At 62.7% G+C, this 20,014-nt stretch overlaps 1 protein-coding gene across 1 annotated transcript in view; it reads right to left on the bottom strand.

Moving 5' to 3' along the window:
* The window catches only part of SCRIB (scribble planar cell polarity protein), a 21,658-nt gene extending 1,876 nt beyond the window's left edge, over window positions 1-19,782 (bottom strand). The window contains exons 1-30 of the mRNA XM_029203515.1: window positions 19,586-19,782; window positions 18,267-18,384; window positions 18,080-18,158; window positions 17,900-17,989; window positions 17,742-17,798; window positions 17,578-17,641; window positions 17,412-17,486; window positions 17,199-17,343; window positions 16,676-16,794; window positions 16,263-16,462; window positions 15,990-16,156; window positions 15,783-15,913; window positions 15,555-15,689; window positions 14,529-14,696; window positions 13,642-14,037; window positions 12,837-12,899; window positions 12,221-12,310; window positions 11,701-11,778; window positions 10,504-10,827; window positions 10,332-10,412; window positions 9,994-10,248; window positions 9,580-9,690; window positions 9,187-9,480; window positions 8,904-9,083; window positions 2,737-2,847; window positions 2,610-2,657; window positions 2,374-2,448; window positions 1,204-1,266; window positions 299-406; window positions 17-206 (exon numbers count right to left, since the gene is read on the bottom strand). Coding sequence (XP_029059348.1) covers window positions 17-206; window positions 299-406; window positions 1,204-1,266; window positions 2,374-2,448; window positions 2,610-2,657; window positions 2,737-2,847; window positions 8,904-9,083; window positions 9,187-9,480; window positions 9,580-9,690; window positions 9,994-10,248; window positions 10,332-10,412; window positions 10,504-10,827; window positions 11,701-11,778; window positions 12,221-12,310; window positions 12,837-12,899; window positions 13,642-14,037; window positions 14,529-14,696; window positions 15,555-15,689; window positions 15,783-15,913; window positions 15,990-16,156; window positions 16,263-16,462; window positions 16,676-16,794; window positions 17,199-17,343; window positions 17,412-17,486; window positions 17,578-17,641; window positions 17,742-17,798; window positions 17,900-17,989; window positions 18,080-18,158; window positions 18,267-18,384; window positions 19,586-19,744 — 4,174 coding nt within the window. The 5' untranslated portion in view covers window positions 19,745-19,782. The remainder of the gene's footprint in view (window positions 1-16; window positions 207-298; window positions 407-1,203; window positions 1,267-2,373; window positions 2,449-2,609; window positions 2,658-2,736; window positions 2,848-8,903; window positions 9,084-9,186; window positions 9,481-9,579; window positions 9,691-9,993; window positions 10,249-10,331; window positions 10,413-10,503; window positions 10,828-11,700; window positions 11,779-12,220; window positions 12,311-12,836; window positions 12,900-13,641; window positions 14,038-14,528; window positions 14,697-15,554; window positions 15,690-15,782; window positions 15,914-15,989; window positions 16,157-16,262; window positions 16,463-16,675; window positions 16,795-17,198; window positions 17,344-17,411; window positions 17,487-17,577; window positions 17,642-17,741; window positions 17,799-17,899; window positions 17,990-18,079; window positions 18,159-18,266; window positions 18,385-19,585) is intronic.
* Window positions 19,783-20,014: the final 232 nt, after the last annotated feature.

Below are 20,014 nucleotides of genomic sequence, written 5' to 3'. Positions count from 1 at the left end.
TGCTCCCCTCCCCGACCACCCCCGCCCAACCCAGTCGGCTGCTTACCTTCCTCCTCCTGCATCTTCCGCAGGTCGTCGGCACCCACCAGCGACACGCGCTTAGGGGGGCCCCCGGTCTGGGGCACCCGCACCTCCAGCTCGAAGTACTTCTGCCGCTCGCGGAAGGACAGCTGCTCCGGGGAGGCCGTGGGCCCAGGCGTGGGAGGCTGGGGAGAGCACGCCCTGAGAGCCGGTCCCTCGGGTCTCGCACCCTGGCAGGAACACGCAGCAGGGGACCGGTGGGCCGCCCACCACCTACCTGGGCAGGGGCCTCCAGGGGCGGGTGCAGGCCGGGCACGGCGGCAAAGGTCCTATACGCCTGCTTCACGTTAGCGGGCAGCTCGTCAGGGGAGGGCGGGGAGGGGGGCTGGCGGACGGGGCACAGTGAGCTGTGTGGTGACAGCTGTCCCGGCTGCAGCCACCACCCATCCCACCAACAGCTGTCCTTGCTGACTGCCTCCCCGCCCCCCCACCCCCACGGGTCAGGGCACTCACGGATTGGGGATCACCTCTGCCCCTGAGGGCCGGGGAGCCCCTTGGCCAGGCCTGAGCCACTGGCTGGATCACCCCAGGCTTTGTCTGCAAAGGGCAGGTGCAGGGGCCAGGAGGAATCGGTTCAGGTGAGGGGATGTGAGGATGGGGGGGAGGACGGGGAAAAAAGAGAGACGGAGCCCAGGTGGGTGGCTGGGTGGGTGTCCAGGGTGTGAGGCCAACACTCACCCATCTGCCGTGTTGGGAAGGGGCAGAGGCTGGGAGCTGGGCTCCAAGCTGGCACTTGCAGTGCCTACCCCTACCCTGCCACCAGGCGAGAGGGGGGTGCCCACGGCCTGGCCCTCCCCATGCAGCAGAACCGGGGAGCCTCTGCAAGCAGGTGGGGGTGGGGGCAGGGCCAAGCTGGCCCCCAGGGGCTCCCAGATGGGAGGATGGATGGGGGTGGGGCCGCCCTGACCACCCACAGCCCATCTGCCCAAGGAAGCCACAGGAGCTCCCCAGCCCCATGCCACCCAGCTCTGCCAGGAAGGGGCCCACAGGTTGTGTCCTCAAGAGTGACGGATGGCAGCTGCGGGGAGGCGCTGTCCCCTGGCAACCCCCTTCCCAGAGGAGGGGGCTCTGCAGACAGCACCCCCCTGGAGTCCTCCACCCCCCACCCCCGTGTGCACTCACCTGCTGGTGGCCAGGGGAACAGGGGGCCTCAGTCATCTTCCCGCCACTTGCCCCAGACGGTACCTGGAAGAGCCGAGTGGTGGGTGGGATGAGGGCTGGGCAGGGCTGGGGCCCCACAAGGAGGACCTCGGGGCTGGGGTGCTTGCTTTGGTCGCACAGGCTGGTCCTCAGCTCCCTGACCTGACCAGCCCAGGGAATATCCCGAGATAGGCGGGCTTTCCCCACAGCGAGGCCACCCACCCTCCCCGTGAGCTTCAGAGATCCATGAGCTGGGGAGGCCCCGACTCCTGCCAGCCACCCTGCAGCTGTGCCCCTTTTGCTCAGAGGACACTGGGCTCCCATCCTGGGGACTTCCTGCTCTTGCCTGTCTGTGGTCAAGGGAGGGAGGGTCTTCACAAAGGCCCTGAGCAGGCTCCCTCAGCCCCCAGGCCCCACTCGGCCTCTCACCCAGCGCAGCCTCCTCCCGACCACTCACGGTCGGTCCTGCGGGGTCTCCCAGCAGCAGCTGGTGGGGCACACCCTCCGGGAGGGGTTATTTCTAGCGTTGGGGAGAGGAATGAGAAGCACACGCCTCCCATCCGGCGTCCCCACCCCCAGCTGGGAGTGCTGGGCCTCCTCACCAACCATGGTCTCTGGGGCTCCCGCAGCTGCTCCAGCCCGTCCTCCCCACCGTGGCTGGTGCCCGATCCCACCCTGACCACTCTGGTGGCCTCAAGCTGCTCCTGCCTCTGGCCCTGTCCCAAGCCCTCTGGGCCCACACAGCCCCTCTGCCCAGCCTGCCTGGTGAGTCTGACGGCAAGAGAAGGGTTGGGGCGGAGGCCAAGGGCCTTCTCAGAAGCTGGCCCTGCCGCGCCGCACCTCACATCCCAGGCTCTAAGGAGGGGGCAGAAGCATCGGCTTCACGGCTTGGTTCACGGATTCAGGAGGACGAGACACGTTCCAGGCTGGGAGGTGGCGCTCCAGCTTGGGCGCACTGGCCAGTCCCCTCCTCCAGCCCCTGTGCCATGTGAGGGCCCCCACAGGCCTCAGCCCTCCCCCTGGGGGCAGCCGCCTGAAAGCCCTGCCCTGCAAGGGTCTCAGGTGGAGGGAAGGAGGTTAAGACAGGGGCAGGACTGACGGACAGGTAAGCAGACAGAGGACAGGACAGGGGTGTGACAATCAGGGACTGACCCTCTGCACACTGCCGGTGCTGGGTGTGGCGGCCAGGGCGCGGCAGTCCAGCTTCAGGCTCTCCAGGCTCCGACCCTGGGGGGCAGAGTGGACACAGGGCTACCAGGGGCTGTGCCTGCCACCGAGTGTGGGGCAGGCAGCTGCTAGGGGGGCGGGGTGGGCAGCCAGAGCTCGGAGCCATGGGCCCGTGTGCGGAGAAGCCCACTGTGCAGGGCACGGACAACCCGGACACTCACCACAGCCTCCGGCCCCCACTGTGGGGTCTGTCCAGGCAGCTCCTTCTCCTGTGAGCAGAGACAGTGGTCAGGACTGACGGCCTTAGGCTCCCGAGCCCTGGGGCTGCTGGCTGCAGGCGGTTCTGACCTTGCTGGGGCCCTCGGGGCTCAGCTCCCGGTCGATGGAGGAGATGCTTTCCAGGCTGTTCCGGCGGCCAATGCCTGCTGCAAAGGGGTTGGCGATGATGCCTGGGGACACCTGCGGGAGGAGCGGGCTGAGTGACCACACATACCTGAGGTGGCCTCTGGGGGCGGGCTCTGTGAGCAGCGCCGCCGCCCACTCGGGACACCATGCCATCATCCTGTCTGTGACTTGGGGCACCCACAGGTCACGTCTGTACACTGCATGCACCAGAGGATGTCCTGATGCGGGGCAGGATTCCCAGGCAGTGACGCTGGGCCATGGGGCAGAAAAGGCTGGCCACGTAACCATCACCCCGGGGAGCAAAGAACTGACAACAAGATGGTGGGGGTGGGGGGTGGAGCCGCAACGTGCCTGACAGCACAGAGAGGGACTGAGGCGGAAGTCCAAGTGGCAAGGAGGACAACACTGGTTCTCACATCAGAAAAGTCTGTTCGAATATGGAAGAGCTGACCCGTGGTGCTGACTGGAATGAGTGATAAAGGCATGATGTGAACACACGCTCTTCCAGAATTACAGAGATAATCGCGGATGCAAACGTGCCTACGTTCACAGGTGTGATTCCAGCCACTGAGAGGTCCTGAGACCATGACACCCCGACAGCCGTGAGCATGCCCAGGGCCCAGACTTTGGCTTCTAAGTATCACTTTCCACTAAAGGAACCAGTGCTCCTGGGTGGGAAAGTATGAAATGACCCCAGACATCTTGTGGCAGAAAGTAAGCTGCTTAAAGGAAGGTGGGTCATGCTAACAGGGCCAGGGCCAGCCAGAAGCCCCTCTCATCAGCCAAGTCTGGGATGGCTTGAGCACCAAAATCAACAGCAGTAGTGACAAACTATCACCTGTGAAATAAAATGGAAACTGGCAAATCTATGCTAAGGAAGAAGGGAAAACTCCTCCTCAGGGCAGGAAGCCGCTCAACACATGTGGAAGGAACAACAGGGACGGCGCATGAGCTACCACCAGGGACTGAGGCATGGACAGCGGCAGGGCTGATGCCTGGGGGGCCCGACGGAGAGCAGGATGGTTACACAGTCTCACAGCACCTCCCCACAAAGCACTTGTTAATTTCAAGGGAAAAGCATCACTTTGCGGTGGAGCAACCCGGAGATGCCCCCGTGGAGAGGGTCACTGACAGGACACCACCATCCATGCGTCCTGGTGGGAGGCCCTTGAAGACAGTGTCACCTCTGTATTAACCCTGCCAAAAGGGCATCCACTGAAGCCCGTCCTGAGGAAACACCGGACAGACCCACAGCGAGGGCTGTTCCACACAGTGATGATGGCCTGTGCTCGTTTGAAGTTCAAGGCCAGAGTCAGGGAGACTTGAGCAGGCGTGGCAACCGGACACCCGCATGCCCCAGACAGTGGCCTTTGGCGTAGCCCCGAGACCGCTGGTGGGACGCACATGGGGCCTCTGAGCATTCTTGACGCTTTCCTCCAACTTTTTTTTTTTTTTTTTTTTTTTTTTTGCGGTACGCGGGCCTGTCACTGTTGGGGCCTCTCCCGTTGCGGAGCACAGGCTCCAGACGCGCAGGCTCAGCGGCCATGGCTCACAGGCCCAGCCGCTCCGCGGCATGTGGGATCTTCCCGGACCGGGGCACGAACCCGCGTCCCCTGCATCGGCAGGCGGACTCTCCAACCACTGCGCCACCAGGGAAGCCCCTTTCCTCCAACTTTAAAATTCTTTTATATATTTGCTTATATCCTTCAGAAAGAAATAATGGCAGGAGAAGCAACACTAAGGCAAATGATGGCCTGTGGGGCGGAGACGGGACTGACTCCTCAAGGTGCGTGTCTATAGTTTTGGCTTTGGGGCCATGTAAGACTTATAATAAGAAAGTGATCGGGCTTCCCTGGTGGCGCAGTGGTTGCGAGTCTGCCTGCCGATGCAGGGGACACGGGTTCGTGCCCCGGTCCGGGAGGATCCTCATTCCGGGAAGACCCCACATGCCGCGGAGCGGCTGGGCCCATGAGCCATGGCCGCTGAGCCTGCGCGTCCGGAGCCTGTGCTCCGCAACCGGAGAGGCCACAACAGTGAGAGGCCCGCGTACCGCAAAAAAAAAAAAAAGTGATCTTTTAAAGTCATCTCTAAAAACAGAAAACAAGTAAGCCTAACTGTGTGTCGAGTTGGCAGTAGAACAATTCAGAGAATTATTTCAAGTGACTTAAACACACAGTATTTTGACTGTGCCTCCTCAGTGGATAAACCCTAAGGACATGAAGAAATTTAAGATGCTATTAATGGGGACTTCCCTGGTGGTCCAGTGGTTGGGACTCCATGCTCCTAATGCAGGGGGCCCAGGTTCCATCCCTGGTCAGGGAACTACATCCCACATGCCGCAACTAAGACCCGGTGTAGCCAAATAAATTAAAAAAAAAAAAAAAGATGCTATTAATGGTTTCATTATTAGTAATAATATTGATATTGCTTTTTGAAATTATAATTATGGTAACGTTACTTAATTTACTGAAACAGTTTTTAAGATGAGAAAAAGAAATACAAATATATAATCAAAAAACCCAAAACCCGGTAACCTTAAATATGAATTGAAAGTAACAGCACAAATTCATGATTTTTCTCCTTCCAAAAATATTCACTTCCCAGGATTCATGTGCTGCAGAGGCCCAGGAGCAACGACAGCTCAGCGCCACAAGCACTTGGCCAGTGACAGCTCTGAACCCCACGCCCAGGGCTGGGGCAGGAAATACATGGACACCTGGTCACACCAGAGAGCAGGACGCTAACGAACGACAGGTGTCACACTCAAAGGACACGGGAGCCACACTGCCCAACAAGGACGGCACACCAAGAATATACAGACCCTAAAAACAAAAAAACACCTCTGTAGCCATCTTTGGGGGTTTCCAAGGCACCAGCTTGTTATTTAAAAAATCAACAAATGAAAGGAAAGAATCAAAGTATCTATCACACCTCTCCTGTATAAAATCTTATTTTAGGATTAAGAAAATAGCTGATAAAGAAAATTTCTTCCTTACAGAAAGGTCAGTAGAATAAAAGCAACAGATGTAGAAGAAATAACTGAAGCCTTCTTCTTTAGAGCCATAATCAAGGAAATACTGAAAAACAAAGGCAGTCTTGATCAAATCCTAAAGCTGCTTAGTTGAAAAGTCCATTCAAATACACAAGACTTTGGTGAGTATGATGAGAAGGAAGAGGCAGCAGAAATCAGATCAAAAAGGTGACAGAACCACAGAAGAGGAGAAGAGGCGGAGGAGAGAGAATATTCCCAACCTCGCACCAACATGCTGAGAACTACAGCGAGGAGGCTTCTTGGAAAGTGCGCAGCGGCCCCCGAGGCCCTGCAGCCGAAGACCGGCCACCAGGGCTGTCCGACTGTACAGGAGGCCCCAGGGGCTGTGGCCCAGGAGCAAGACAGGCAGGTACTAACGACAGTCCGCCCCACCACCGTGCAGAGCACCGGGGAGGAGGGACAGGGCGCGGGCTGACACAAAGGCGGGTTTGCTGAATCCAATCAAAGTTTGGGGAAATGGCTGCAAACTCGGATTCCTATACGGGTCACATGGGTCAATGCAGGTGAGTCAGGTGGGCCGAGGTTCGGAGAAACGGGGGTGGGGGTACGAACGGTGTTACCCCTTTTCCTTTCAAGCACCAAGCCAGCCAGAGGAAACCTGTGCGCTGAGCCTCAACCCCACCTGGCACAGGGCTGTAAAAACCATCAATGAAGGGACTTCAGAAAACTCAACACCCACTTCAGAGAATAACTCTTACGGGTTATAAATGGAAACAGCCCTCCAAATTAAAAAAAAAATGCTACATAAACTACAGCCTGGAAGTCGGCACAAGGGAAGGCCACTGGCCATCACCACCACCGGGTCCCGGGGGGACGGAGGGGCCTGACCTCCCAGGAAAAGGGGACCCACAGCCACCAATCGGGCCGCACGCAGGGCTTCTGCTAGGGGATGAAAGAAAGCCACCGACGAGAATTAATAAGGAAACAAGATCAATCTATGAATGTGCTTGGGGAAAACTTACACAGTCAGAGATCAAAGCTAATCCCTGAGTCCCAACCAACTTTTGTTAGGGAACTTGGCAGGTCCATTTAGGAAACACATGAAAATAGACTAAACTTTTCAAAAGAAGAAAAAAAAGTGGGTGACTTCACCGGTTAGGCCTTGAAACACAGTCTAAAGTGGCTATACTGAGGACAGCAGCATTGGCCCAAGAGCGCATCCGGCTCCCCAGGGCCACATCCTGGGCCACAGGAATGTGGATCTGACCCACAAGGAAGTCAGATTTCCCCAAATCAGTGGGAGAATGACAGACGTTTTAGTGCATACCATTGGGACCAAAGATCCATTTGCTTGAAAAGCAATTCCAGGTGGATTACAGAGCTATATGTTTTCTAAAAAAGTGCTTTGACAATCTTGCAACGGAGAAGATTTTCCTAAGCAAAAACCAAACCCAGGGATCATAAAGAAGTTTAGAAGACTTAATTCATAGAAGTCTCCATTTCTGTAACCCCAGAGAGGCCGTTCCTAAACAGCAAAAGACAAAACCACTCATGCCCCATGTAATAAAAGACTGAAACTTACAACGCAAAGGAGCTACTGCAAGTTACACAAGTTAAGTGCACTAGTGACTAAAGACAAACTCCCAAAAGGAAAAGGACGAGGAAACTAGATGGCACTGCCTGCCAGATCCCATGGGAACAGAAGCTGGTGCTGCCCGAGGCTGGGACGGGGCGGGAGACAGGGCAAGCCTGTGGCCTCTGGCCCAGCACCCACTCTTCCAGGACTCCTTCCTGCAGAAACTCCCCCCAAAGCAGAAAGATGGGCTCCCGAGCGCTCTGGCTGGTAACACAGCACAGATACAGCAACACTGGAGAGAAGGCCAGATGCAGGAAGTCAAAGAACCACCAGCAGAACACAGCGAGGGCCCCTGTAAAGTCTGGAACACACCAGCCCCTACCCTTTACCCTGAAGCTGTATTCATTCTCTTTCTTTGTACAAAAAGCTTTAAAGTAAGTAAATGTATGGACTAAAACACTTAAATACACGTTTTAATTAAGTAAATGGAAGGCAAAGCCTTCTCTGGAAACCTGAGAGAGACTGCTCCCCAGAAACGACAGGGTTCCAGTGACTACACAGAGATGTGGGCACGGAAGCCAGCAGAGGGTGGCCCCAGAACCCAGGGAGTGGGGCCTCCAGCCCAGCATCCAGCCCTGGAGCAAAGAAGACGAATGCAGAGTCCTTCCCCGTTCAGGAGACAACACACAGAATGAGGGTGATCCCTCCCCAGCAGCGCAGGGCAAGTGGGGCAGTAAGTCACCATCCCAAAGATCCACTGCAGGCCAAACCAAGGTGACGGCCCCATCCCAGAGGTTGTGCCAGCAAGGGCACCCCAGGGAGGAGCTGGCGGCCACTGCGGGTGATGAGCCTTCGGAGGCCTGGGTGGGCATCAGCTTATGCCAGGGGCCCGGGGACAGCCGTGGAGAAAACAAAACGGAAAAGAGCAGGACAGCGGGACCCTCCCGAGCAGACGGGACGCTGAAGCTTGGAAGCCAGGCCTGTCCAGGACACAGACTGGGCCAGGCACCAGGCCTCCAGAGCCCAGACACTCTCCAGGGGGCTAGGAGGTAAGACAGCTGGGTTCTGCCACAGGCCCACCTGGGATGGGGGGATCCTGGGTGCCAAGCTCCCTGCTGAGGCGCTGCCAGGAAGAGCAGGATGGCGCCTGGGCCAGCAGGGTGGGGTCCTGTGCGAGTCTGCAGGGAGGCCGTGTGCCCGGCTCTGCGCCATCCTGCCCTGGCCCAGCAGCCACACGGTACAGGTACTGCTCACCTGGAGGCAGGTAACTCAGCCTTTTCTTTCAAGACACGACCAGGCCGTCTGTGCACATGCTTCGTCCAACCCAGGCCAGAGCCTCCACAGGCCATGAGCGGTGGCCAAGACCAGGGCCCAGCACCGCCCTGGTCACCCCTGAGGCTGACTCACGACGGCCGAGCGCTTCCCAGGCTTGCAGGCGGAAAGGGTCAGCTGTCCCAGCCCGCACAGGGTCAGGTCACCGGGACCCCTCCAGGGAAGGACCCAGTCCCCGTGGCACAGCACCAGCCGGGCGGGGGCACTGACCTCGGGGGCGCTGGTGTCGAAGCCGTCACAGACAAGCACAGTCAGGGTGTCGCCCACGCTGCGTAGCAGCTGCACGGCTTCGCCGTGCGTCAAGCCCAGCAAGCTCTGCTGGTTCACCTCCAGCAGCCGCAGCCCCACCCGCAGGCGACCATCTCGCCCGGCCGCTCCTGTGGGGCTCACCTGCGGGGAGACCCGGCCCCAGAGCTCAGGACCAGCCCATGCCCGAGCCCCCTTCTGCCCCGAGGAGTGCAGTGGAGCGGGGCCAACGAGGCGGGGCGCTCACCTTGGAGATGAAGATGCCCTCGTCCGTGGGGTCACAGGGGTTCCCTGCGTGGCCCTTGGCACCCCCACGGATGCTGATGCCCAGCTTCTCCCCAGGGGCCTTCTGGATACAGAGCTCCCGCATGCCCGGGGGCGGCGGGTCCCTCCGCACGAGCAGGACCAGCTCCAGGCAGGGCCGCAGCAGGGCGCTGACCGCTTCCTGGTGGGTGGCGTCCCGCACATCCTGCCCATTCACTCCCAGGATGCGGTCCCCAACCCGCAGGCCACTGCGTGCAGCCAGGCCCCGGGGGAGCACCTGTTGGGGGAGGGTGGTGCGCAGTGGGCGGGGGCTCTGGCTGCCCTGTGCTTGGGCCGGGCCCTCTATGCACAAGGATGCCTGCGGGGTCCGCCCTACCTTAGAGATGAACACGCCGGGCTCCTGGACGCCAAATGGGTGGCTGGAGTGGTCGGAGCCCCCGACGATGCTGAGCCCCAAGGGGCCCCCAGCTCTCGGCAGACAGATCTCCTGGGGACATGGAGGGGTGGGAGGAGTGGCTGGAACAAGCCTGGCAAAGTACCAAAGGGGTGCTTTCCAAGCCCAGAGAGTGTGTGGGATCAGGGCGCTCCACTGCAGGGAGGCCGTTTTGCGTTACACAGGAAACCACAGGAGGAGGAGGCCCGCCACTGAATGACGCCCTGGTGTCCTGGAGCCGCAGAGGGCGTTAAGTACTTGCTTCCCCACCGGTGCGGCTAGCACCCCATCCCTAAAGCCGTGTGGACGTGGAGGAGGGGGCCGGGGAGTGGTTAAGGGTGGGGACTAGGGTCTCACCTCCACTGGGTACGGCCCCTCCAGGGCAGCGGCCAGCAGACTGGGGGCCAGCCTTAGCGGCCCGGGCTCCCCAGGGTTGGCAGTGGCCATGGTGGTGGTGGTAGCAGCAGGGGGTGGGGGTGAGTGTGGCGGAGTACCAGGGGCAAGCGGCCCCCCGGCCTCCCGTTCCAGCAGCAGGGCGATGGTGGGAGAGGCAGCGGTCAGCAGGGAGACGGCGTGGTCGTGCCTGGCCTCCGTCACATCCACCCCGTCGATCTGCAAAAGCGTGGCCCGTCAGGGGGCCCCATGGGGCGAGTGAGGCGGCTGGGTACTGGGAGGGCCCCACTGCCCCCACTCACGGAGAGGACGCGATCGCCGACCTGTAGGGTGCCCGCCCGGTGGGCGGCGCCCCCCTCAGCAATGCGGGAGATGAAGATACCCTGCAAGGGAGAGGAAAGGAGAGCTCTTTACTACAGGCTGGCCTGGCCCTGCTCCCCAGCAGCCCTCCCTGGCCCTGCCCACCAGCCTCACCGGGTCTCCAGCCCGGTAGGGCGTGGAGCCTTTCCCCCCAGCGATGCTGAAGCCCAAGCCCTTGTCGCTGCGCACGAGGCAGGCCACGCGACGCTGGCGGAGGGGCCCTGGTGGCTCGGGCTGGCGCGGGCGTGGGCGCAGACTGCCTCCCCACCGCTCCCGGGGGCTGTAGTCGTCCTCAGGCCTCAGAGGCGTGACGGTGACCGCGTTCTCGGGCTCCACCATACGCTCCCGCCACAGCCGCACGTGCACAGTGGTGCCCGCGCCACGCAGTGCCTCCACGGCCTGTTGATGCTCGGCGTCCTGCAAGGCCACGCCGTTCACCTGCAAGCCATAGCGCTCGTCAGGGCAGGCCCCTCTACAGGTGGGCAGGCAGCGCAGGGGACAGGCACCAGGGAAAGTGGTGGGTCGTCACCACCCCTGCTATCTACGTGCCCACCGCCTGTGCAAGCCCGGGGCCAGGACGCCCGCTGAACGAGAACAGCAGGCGGAGGCCCCTCCTGCGGGTCCACACCTCGGTTCCCAGATCTGGAAACCCCTGCCACGTTCTCATCTGAGCAACCCCACAGCCGAGCGTGCCTGCGGTTTCTGGGCTTCTAGCCCCTTGCCTCCACCCTGACCCTGACTCAGGCTCTCCCAGCCATCGGGGTACAGCAGTTCCTCCATAAAATTCGGATGTAGGACCAGCCCCGCCTGGCCCTGCAGCCTTCTGTCCACTGGCCCCCCTGCCCCGTGGGCCGGGCACACTGCCCTCAGACCCTGCCCTATTGTGACAGCTGTGAGCACCAGCACGTGGCCTCCCACGATGAGCTCACCTGCCAGGGCTGGGTGGCCAGGTGCACAGGCAGGGGCTCCAAGGCAGAAACCAACCCGCCACCCAAACGTGTTAGAAGTCCGAGCCCCTCCTAGACCAACCCTCAGGAGCAGATCCCTCCTTGAGATCGCTGCTCCTAGCACGGCCAGGGCCCCACCCCACCAGGCCTCCCGCCCAGATGGGGGTCTCTGCCTCAGGGGCTGGCATCTGAGCCCCCTGAAGCTCTGGCTTATGAGCTGCACGCCTCACCAGTGACCCTGTGCTTGCGGCTCTCAGGAGAAGAACTGGCTGCAGGGGAGGCAGCCGAGCACCTGACAGCCAGGATGTGAGGCCCCGAGGGCCCAGTATTTCACTCAGACAGGGGCCGGGGGCTGCTGACTCACCTCGAGGAGCTTGTCGCCTACTCGGACCCCAGCCTGAGCCGCAGGGCCCTCCTCAGATACCCGGGAGATGAATATGCCCTGAAGGATAGATAGGAACTGAGGCCGAGAGCGTAGGAAGAGGCCACAGAGGGGCCTCACCCTGCCCTTCTTGGGGAGGGGCCCTTGGCAGCTTTGCGAGGCCCAGAGGCCCCCAAGTTGGGGCTGCAGAGACGCCCAAGGGTGCGGGAAAAGCAGAAGTGGGCCTGGGGTGGTCAGTGGGGCTGGGCGCGGGCCGCCGCGAGGTCCCGGGTGTCAGGGAGCAAGAAGGTGCCGGTCAAAAGCTTCCAGAGAATTTTGACCCCACGCCTAGCACAGCAGCAACTAGCAAAGGAAGGCGAGGCTGAAGAAGACTGCAGGCAGGCGGGGCAGCCCCAACCTCCAGGTCCCCGTTCATTCTCTGGGGGACGGGAACCCCACAGTCCTCACGGCCACCAAGCGGCGCAAGCAGGACGGAGTGGGCAGGGCAGCAGCGGCTCCTCACCTCGTCGTCGCCCTTGTAGGGGGTGGAGCCCTTGCCGCCCGCGATGCTGATGCCCAGGCCCCCCGTCTGCCGCACGATGGTGAGCGTCAGCTGGAAGCAGAACAGACATGCCGTGTCCAAGGACGGCCGAGGGAGCGGGGCTGCCAGTGGGCTCAGCAGGAGGCGGGGAGGGCCCAGGCCCCCCCCCCGCCACTGACCACCTCTCCCGGGGCTGGCTCGGGCCACAGAGGAGCTGGACGGGGCGGGTAATGCCGGGGTTGAGGGAGTACAACCCGGAGAGAGCCCTCGCCTGAGGGTGACGAGGCTGCCCTATGGTGCCTGGGCCGAGGTGCCGCAGGCAGGGAGGTGGGGGATGCCCAGCACCCCCGCGAGACTGGCCACCCTCACCTGGAGGCCAGCGCCCTGTCCCCCCACATCTGTGCCAGAGGGCAGTCAGGCGCCCCAGGCCCCGGCTCTGAGGTGGCAGGAGGAGGCCTGCGCAGGAGCAGGGGAAGGAGACGCAGTGCCCGCAGCCCGGGAAGCGAGGCCAGCGGCAGCCCGGGGTACAGAGCACAGGGCGGCAAGCGAGCAGCGGCAGCCCGGGGTACAGAGCACAGGGCGGCAAGCGAGTACAGACCTCTTCCTCCTCAATGCGAGCGGGCTCTATCAGCAGGTTATTGGCCTGGTCAAACGACACCCCCTGTCAGGACAGGACCAGCAAGGGCATGCAGGTCAGCTACGCCCAGCCCCGCCACCACCTTGCCCGGCCCCACCTCGAGCAGGAAAGAGAGAAAAGACCACACCAAGCTCCCACAGCCTGAGTGCCGGGCCCTTCCTGCCTGTGCCCGTGCCTGTGCCTGGTGCTGCCCCCAGGCGCGAGGTCCCCTCCAGTCTGGAGGCCTGGCTGCTTCTGCCAACCTGCCAAACAGGGTCACAGGGGGGCCCCACCACGGGCTGAGCCTAGGCCTGGCTGTCCCGGTTTTGACTGTCCAAGGCCCTCTCAGCTGTCACGGCATCATGCCGCCATGCTCAAGGCAGAATCACCGACGACACAAACACAGGGGCGCTGTGGCAGCCGGGCAGCCCACGGAGAAGACCGGACCCCAGGGGCCCCGTGAGAGGCACCTGAGGGCCAGGGCAAGGAGGCGGGTGAGGGCCCCACGGCCGGCCTGAAGGCCGCCCTCAGGAGAGCCAGGGCAGGCAGAGGGGCCCGGGCAGAGAAAAGTGGCCGCCCGAGCCCTGGGACGGGGCTGCACGGCCAGCAGGGAGCTCTGGGTGGAATCAGCAGCCGGCCTGGAGAGGAGGGCGGCCGGGTGGGGACAGGCACCTCCCTCAGCAGCTGGTTTCAAGACACGGGCCTCGAGTGTCACCTGAGATCCCACCAGTGCGGACCGAGGGGCCTGGCCGGCCTGGCCTGGGCTGGCGCGTGGGGTCAGACCCACCTTGACAGAGGGTGCAGAAGCCACAGCCCCCTCGCTCTCCTCCTCCTCGCCCGCCTCCTCGGCTCCCGCCGCCGCTGCCGCTGCCGCCTCCTCGGCTTCCTCCTCCTCCTCCTCCTCCTCAGCTCGAGGAGCCCAGGGCACGTGGGGGCCGTTGTGCCAGCCCCCAGACCCTACTGGGCCCTCACTGTCTGGCTGTGTCCCCTGCAGCAGCGCCACCACGGCCTCGGGCTGGGGCAGCTTGGAGATCTTGAAGTGCTTCTTGTAGTGGGGCGTGTCCTTGCGGATGAGCCGCTGCCTCTCACCCGGCACGGGCCAGGGGGCCTCCAGCTGCCCCGCCTCGCTCTCTCCATCCTCCCTGGGCAGGAGCAGCGTGTCCTCCGCGAAGCGCACCGTGGGCTGCGAGAGGCCGAGCGGGAGGACGTCGGTCTGGCCCACCCCCACTTGGGCCCAGGGAAGGTGGCAGCAGACAGGGGCTCTGAGAGGCTCCCCGCTGCCCCGATCAGAGAAGGATGGGGATCGGTGGGCCAGGAGGCTCTGCCCACCCCGTGCGCTGTACTCTGAGCAGCCTGACGCTGGGGTGCCCGTCAGGGCCACGATAAAGGTCCCTGGGGGGTCTGGGAGCAACCCAAAAGGGGGATGTGAGGCGGTGACGGATGTGGGAGGGCAGGGCCCATGCCAAACCTGGCCATGGGGTGGAGGCCCTCATCCCCAGGCCCTCGCCCCTGCCTGGGGCAGCAAGGCTCCTGCTGGGCTCCACATAGGAAAGAGCACACCTGCGGGGCCCTCCTGCACCTTGACCGGTCCTGACAGCAACCTGCTTGGGAAGGAGGAGGGGCAGGGGGAGGCATGCCCACCCCTGGGCAAGCAGCCTTCAAGGCCAGTCTCACCTCCTCATAGATCTCCTCTGTGACCTCCTCCTGGGAGGTTGGCGTGGATTCCTGCTGGCTCGGCTCCTCCACCTCGGCCAGCGGGCCCTCGGGCTCACCCTGGGAGGCTGTGCTGGCAGACAGGTGCGAGTCCGCACTCAGGCCAGACTCGGCGCTCAGCCTCTTCTCCTGTGGCAGGGTCAGGTGGTGGGTCAGGCCACCTATTGGGGGACCCCACATTGCAGGCCACCCACCCTGGGGCTCCCTGCTTCCTGACGACAGCACCTCGTGGGCTCCCCCCTCCCAGCTGCCCCTTCCCTGCAGGGAGTGGAATCTGTGCTCAGCCCTCTGGGGTGCCCACTGTCCCACCCCCAGGGAAGCCACACTCCACCAAACAGCTACGGGCACACAAAGCCACTGCTCTGTGTTGCAGACCCTAAAAGGTCTTTCGAGTACCCAAGATGACGCCAGCACGGTGAAGGACAGGCACCCCAGAGTGAGCATGTCTCTGCAGACAAGCTGTGGCAGCTTCCCAGGGTGGAAGGCTCTGTGTCACAGGCACAGGCCCTGCCACTTGTCCCCCAGGCATCAGATGTCCTGCTGTACCCCAGGGGCCCTAAAGCTTCCCCTAGCCCTGCTGCCAAAGCTCCTGAATGAGTAGAGTTAGGCCTGCTTGGTTCTTGCCCCAGCCCCCTTCACAAAGGCTGACAACGTAGGCGCCCAAGAAAAACACCACAGGGAATGGGCCCACTACTCAGTTCCCTCTGCCAAGGACCCAGCTGCTTCTGGCTCCCCCCTTGTAGCTGCCCGCACGTCCACGCCACACGACCCCCGTGTCTGCCCGGCAGCCCTCGGTGGAGGCAGCCTGCTCTGCGGGAGGGTGTGGGCACTTGGCCCTGAGCCCCCCCACTGCAACCTGGCGCCTCTCCTGGCCAGTTCCCCATGCCCACACAGGGCCCCGGAACCCTGCACCCAGCCTGGGGTTCCCAGGCAGGAGAGCCTGTAAGGCAGGCATCCCTCCCACGCCCCGCGGGTCCCCCCAGGCACCTCCTCCGAGGGCGGGGGTGAGGGTGAGTGCTGTGTGGAGTCGGGCCTGCAGGAGGTGGCTTCGCTTCGACGCTCTACACCCCTCTTCATCACCTTGAGCTCGCTGGGGTGAGGCGTAGCCCGACGCTGCAGGCCCTGCAGTGGGCACAGGGGTGAGGGGCGGGGCGGGGCCGGGGTCAGGCAGGGGTGGGGAGGAGGGAGCCCCCCAGGGACCCCACCCCCCCATACCCATTTCTCGGCAGCAGCCTCCTCTGCGTCCTCGTCGCCCGCGGGGGCCTCTAGGAACTGGATGACACTGACGCGGCCGAGCGGGGCATCACCCCAGCTCTCCGAAGGGCTGCTCCTCGGCCCCGGGTCCTCTGCGGAAGCGCATGTCAAGGGGAAGCCCCTCCCCACCCGAGGCCACGCCCCATCCCACCCCCCCCAGCAACCTACCGAGGCTGGGCGGGGGCTGCTGGGGCAGCAGGTAGCAGGTGAGCACCTTCTCGCCGGTCTGGGCGTCGTCCTCAGTCTGGAACCGAAGCATGGGCTGCGCCTGGTTCTCCGCCAGCCACAGGGCCTTTAGGTTGAGGTGCGTGAGTGCGAACGGCAGACTCTGCAGACTGGGGGCCGGGGGCACGGTTAGCTCAAGGTGGGGGAGGTGGGGGGGCACAGCGGGCATGGTCAGCTCAGGGGGTGCCAGGCCAGGAGGGCACGGGGGCTACTCACCGGTTCCCGGCCACGTCCAGCACATGCAGCTCGGCCGTGTGGGCGAGCTCCGGCGGCAGGACCGCCAGGCGGTTGTCCCTCAAAGAGAGAACGCTGAGTGCCATGCAGCCCCCAATCTCAGGCGGCAGTGCCTCCAGGCGGTTCCGGTCCACGTTGAGGTTGGTCAGCTTGCTCAGCTTCCCCAAGGAGCGGGGCAGGGCCTGGCCGGGAGGAGAGAGGATCGGAGATCAGCAGAAGCCCCCGGGTAGCGTGAGGAGGGAGCTGAGTGCTTTCGGAGGGCGGTCTCTGCCCCTGCTCCAGGGCCCCGACCCCTCCAGCCACTGGTCTCTTGCCACTCCACACGCCTCCAGACGTCCCCCCGTCTGCATCCCATGCTAACTCTGAAACCAGCCACCAGTGGGGCTGGGCCCCACCGTCAGCAGGTTCTCCGTGAGGATCAGCTCTGACAAGTTCTCACAGTCCCCAATGGCCTCCGTCACCTCGCAGAGACGATTCTGGTCAACCTTCAAGATGGACAGCTGCTTCAGCTGACCTGGCATCAGGAAGACACGGTGACGGGGCTCAGTGAGGCAGGGAGCCCAGTCAACCACACGACTGAAACAGCCTGCCCCTCACCCTGCCTCCTGCACCTCGAGAACGCTGAGAGCTCACCCCCCCCACCCTTGCCATCCTGCTGCCAACCTGACCACGCCCACCAGCTCCCATGCACCCGCTGCCCGCGACCTGCCATCGTGCCCTCACGAGCTCACCATCCCCGCCCACGACCACAAGCTGCCTCGGTTCTTCAGGAGCAGCCCCAGCCATCCCACTCTGGCCTCAGGCCGGTCTCCCCCTCCTTGGGGCTGTGTCCCAGGACCCAGCAAAATCAGGATCCTTACCCCAGAAGCCCTCTCTAGACCTGGTTTCACCCCCAGCCACACCCCTCCCAGCACTAACCAATGCCATCAGGAAGCCGCTGCAGCCAGTTCTGCGAAAGCAGCAGGTCGGTGAGCAGCACCAGCCCCCCGAGCTCCGCAGGCAGCTCCTCCAGCCGGTTCTCCGACACATCCAGGCACACCAGGCGCCGCAGATTCCCGAGCTCCTGGAGGCAGGTGCAGAGAGTCAGGGGACGGACAAGCATGAAGCGGGGGCAGCCACACCCTCACTCACCGGGGGCAGGGCCGACAGCTGGTTCCGGTCCAGCCACAGCTCACGCAAGTTGGGCAGGGCCCCCAGGGTGTCTGGCTGCAAGAAGAGACAGGGACAGAGTGACGGACGAGGCTCACTAACCCTGCCTGGCCCCGCCCCACCCACGACAGCCCCGCCCTCTCCACACCAGCACTTCCAGATCGTTGCCTCCCAGATCCAGCTGTTCCAGCTTGACCAGGAAAGACAAGGACCTGCAAAGGAAACAGAGCAAGTTCTGTCGTGGCCACACGGCCCGGGGTCCTTGGGGCCAAGAGGCCTAGGGCGGCTGCTGGCAGGGCCAAGCCCACTCACGCAGGCAAGGACTTGAGCAGATTCTCCCGGAGCTCCAAGGTCACCAGGTTGGCGAGACTGAAAAAGATCACGGCGGGGCGTGAGAAAGGTAGGACGGTGGGGAGAAGTGTAGGAACAGGGCTCTACTGAGTCCCCCCACCACCCAAGAATGCACTCACTTGCCCACATCCCCAGGCAGCGCCTGCAAGGACACATCATTCAGGGCCAGATGAGCCAGGCTGCGCAGCTGAGTGAAACCTTCGGGGAGCCTAAGTGGAGCAAGGGATCCTCAGATACCCAGGCAGAGGCTGCAGGACCTCCCAAGCCCCACTACCACCCCTGCCATGGCCACCACCCACCTGGACAAAGGATTCCCACTGAAATCTGCAATCTCCAGGGCTTTGCAAAACTTGATGCTCTCGGGGATCTCCGGGATGTCTGTGAGGAGAGAGGGGTCACCACGGAAACATGCCCACAGCCTCCAGGAGCTCAAAGCCCTTCCTGCCATCCTCAGATTCCACCCCAGACCCGCCCCAGGCTCCACACCATTCCGAGACACGTCCAGCTCCACCAGTTGCATGAAGTTGGCCACCTCAGGGGGCAACCGCTGGATCTCGTTGTCACTCAGGCCCAGCTTGCGCAGGTTCAGCAGGCGAAAGAAGGGCTGTGGGCAGGGGGTAGGGTCAGGGGTGACGGGCCCTGTAGCAGAAGGCCCCTCCCTGCTCCAGGCCACACAGGAACCCCGGGTCCTGTCTCATCACCCTGGTCTGCAGTGAGAAATGCAAGGAGACAAAAACAGATACACATCTTCCCGCACTTCTGACTTGTGTCACCTCAGAATCATCCCCTCCCCCGTACAATGCTGCCACGTGACTTACCTTATGCGTTCAAGTCTCAGCTGGAAAGTCACTTATTTTTTCTGACCTGATGAGTTCCTTGCTCTCTGTGTTCCCTCAAGGCTCCACCCACCCCCTGAATCACCTCTTCCACCCACCCAGCAAGTGGGCCCTCCAAGGCCTGCGGTGGTTTCTGCTACTGCACCCCAGCAGCCACCCCAACCTGAGCCCATGACAAGAATTTAACAACTACCAAAAAAAATATAAAGAAGACAAGAGAGGGCCACAAATACGGGCTGCACGCGCGCAGAGGCCGCAGGCAACGTGTGGTGGGACCTGGAGTGACTGGGAGGAGGCCCGGTCCAGGCGCAGAATGGAGCCACACCCTTTGTGGCACGCAGCCCCCAAGCATTAGGCCACTTTGCACCCCATCTCCAAAAAGGAAATCCTTTTGTGACCTGCTTCCTTTAACCTCCTCTCCCAAGTGGCCTTAAAAGGAGAAAAATAAGTTGTCCAGAAGGAACAAGGCAGCGGGAAGTAAACGGACCACAGACCTGCCAAGGACAAGCACCTTAAGACGGCTACCCCCGACCCCACCCCAGCACCCAGGAGAAAGAGAAGAGCAATCGGGACAGAAGCGTGGCCTCCCCACCTCCAGAGCAGTCCAGCAAGTTCCTATCAGTCAGTCACGCCGGGTTCACCTTCCACCCTGATGCACTCCAACCCCATCCACCTTCCTCCACGGCTTTCAATCTGCAGCTCCTCCTCTAGGCTGTGACCATCCCCGCCCCCAGGCAGGCACCCGATGACCGCTGCCACCTGGTGCCAGCGCCGGCGGTGGGTGAGGAGGGTGGGGCTGGCCGGGGTGGGGCTCTGGCCAGTAAGAACCATCAGGGCCGACTGGAAACTGCGGCGTCCCGCCCGGGCCAGCGCCTGCTGAGGGCTCAGAGGAGCGGGCTGTCGCAGCCAGGCCGAGCCCGCCGACCCGGTGCGAGGGCTGGGCCGGCGGCAGGTCCAGCGGCCCCTCACCTTGGGCAGCTCACGCAGCTGGTTGGCGTCGAGGAGCAGCTCCTCCAGGCTGCGGCTGTAGCGGTAGATCTCCTCGGGCACGGCCTGCAGCGAGCAGTGCCGCTTGTCCACCGACTCCACGTGCCGGTTGCAGCGCCACAGCGGGATGCACTTGAGCATGGTGCGGGCGGGCGCGGGCTCAGGCGGCGGGCGGGGGGCGGGGCTGGTCACAGCCTAGAGGAGGAGCTACAGCCGCAGCCTGGAGGAGCTGCTCCTCGTTTTTTTTTTTTTTTTTTTTTTTTTTTTTTTTTTTTTTTTTTGTACCTGCCGCCGGCCCAGCCCTCGCACCGGGTCGGCGGGCTCGGCGTGGCTGCGAGGTGCCGCCCCTGTGAGCCCTCAGCAGGCGCTGGGCCGGGCGGGACGCCGCTGTTTCCAGTCGGCCCTGATGGT

The sequence above is a fragment of the Monodon monoceros genome, unplaced genomic scaffold, assembly GCF_005190385.1.
Source record: "Monodon monoceros isolate NGI ecotype Baffin Bay Population unplaced genomic scaffold, NGI_Narwhal_1 Super_Scaffold_5, whole genome shotgun sequence".
NCBI classification, from domain to species: Eukaryota; Metazoa; Chordata; class Mammalia; order Artiodactyla; family Monodontidae; genus Monodon; species Monodon monoceros.
The sequence above is the reverse complement of the archived record's forward strand: the minus strand, read 5'-3'. Positions and strand labels throughout refer to the sequence as shown.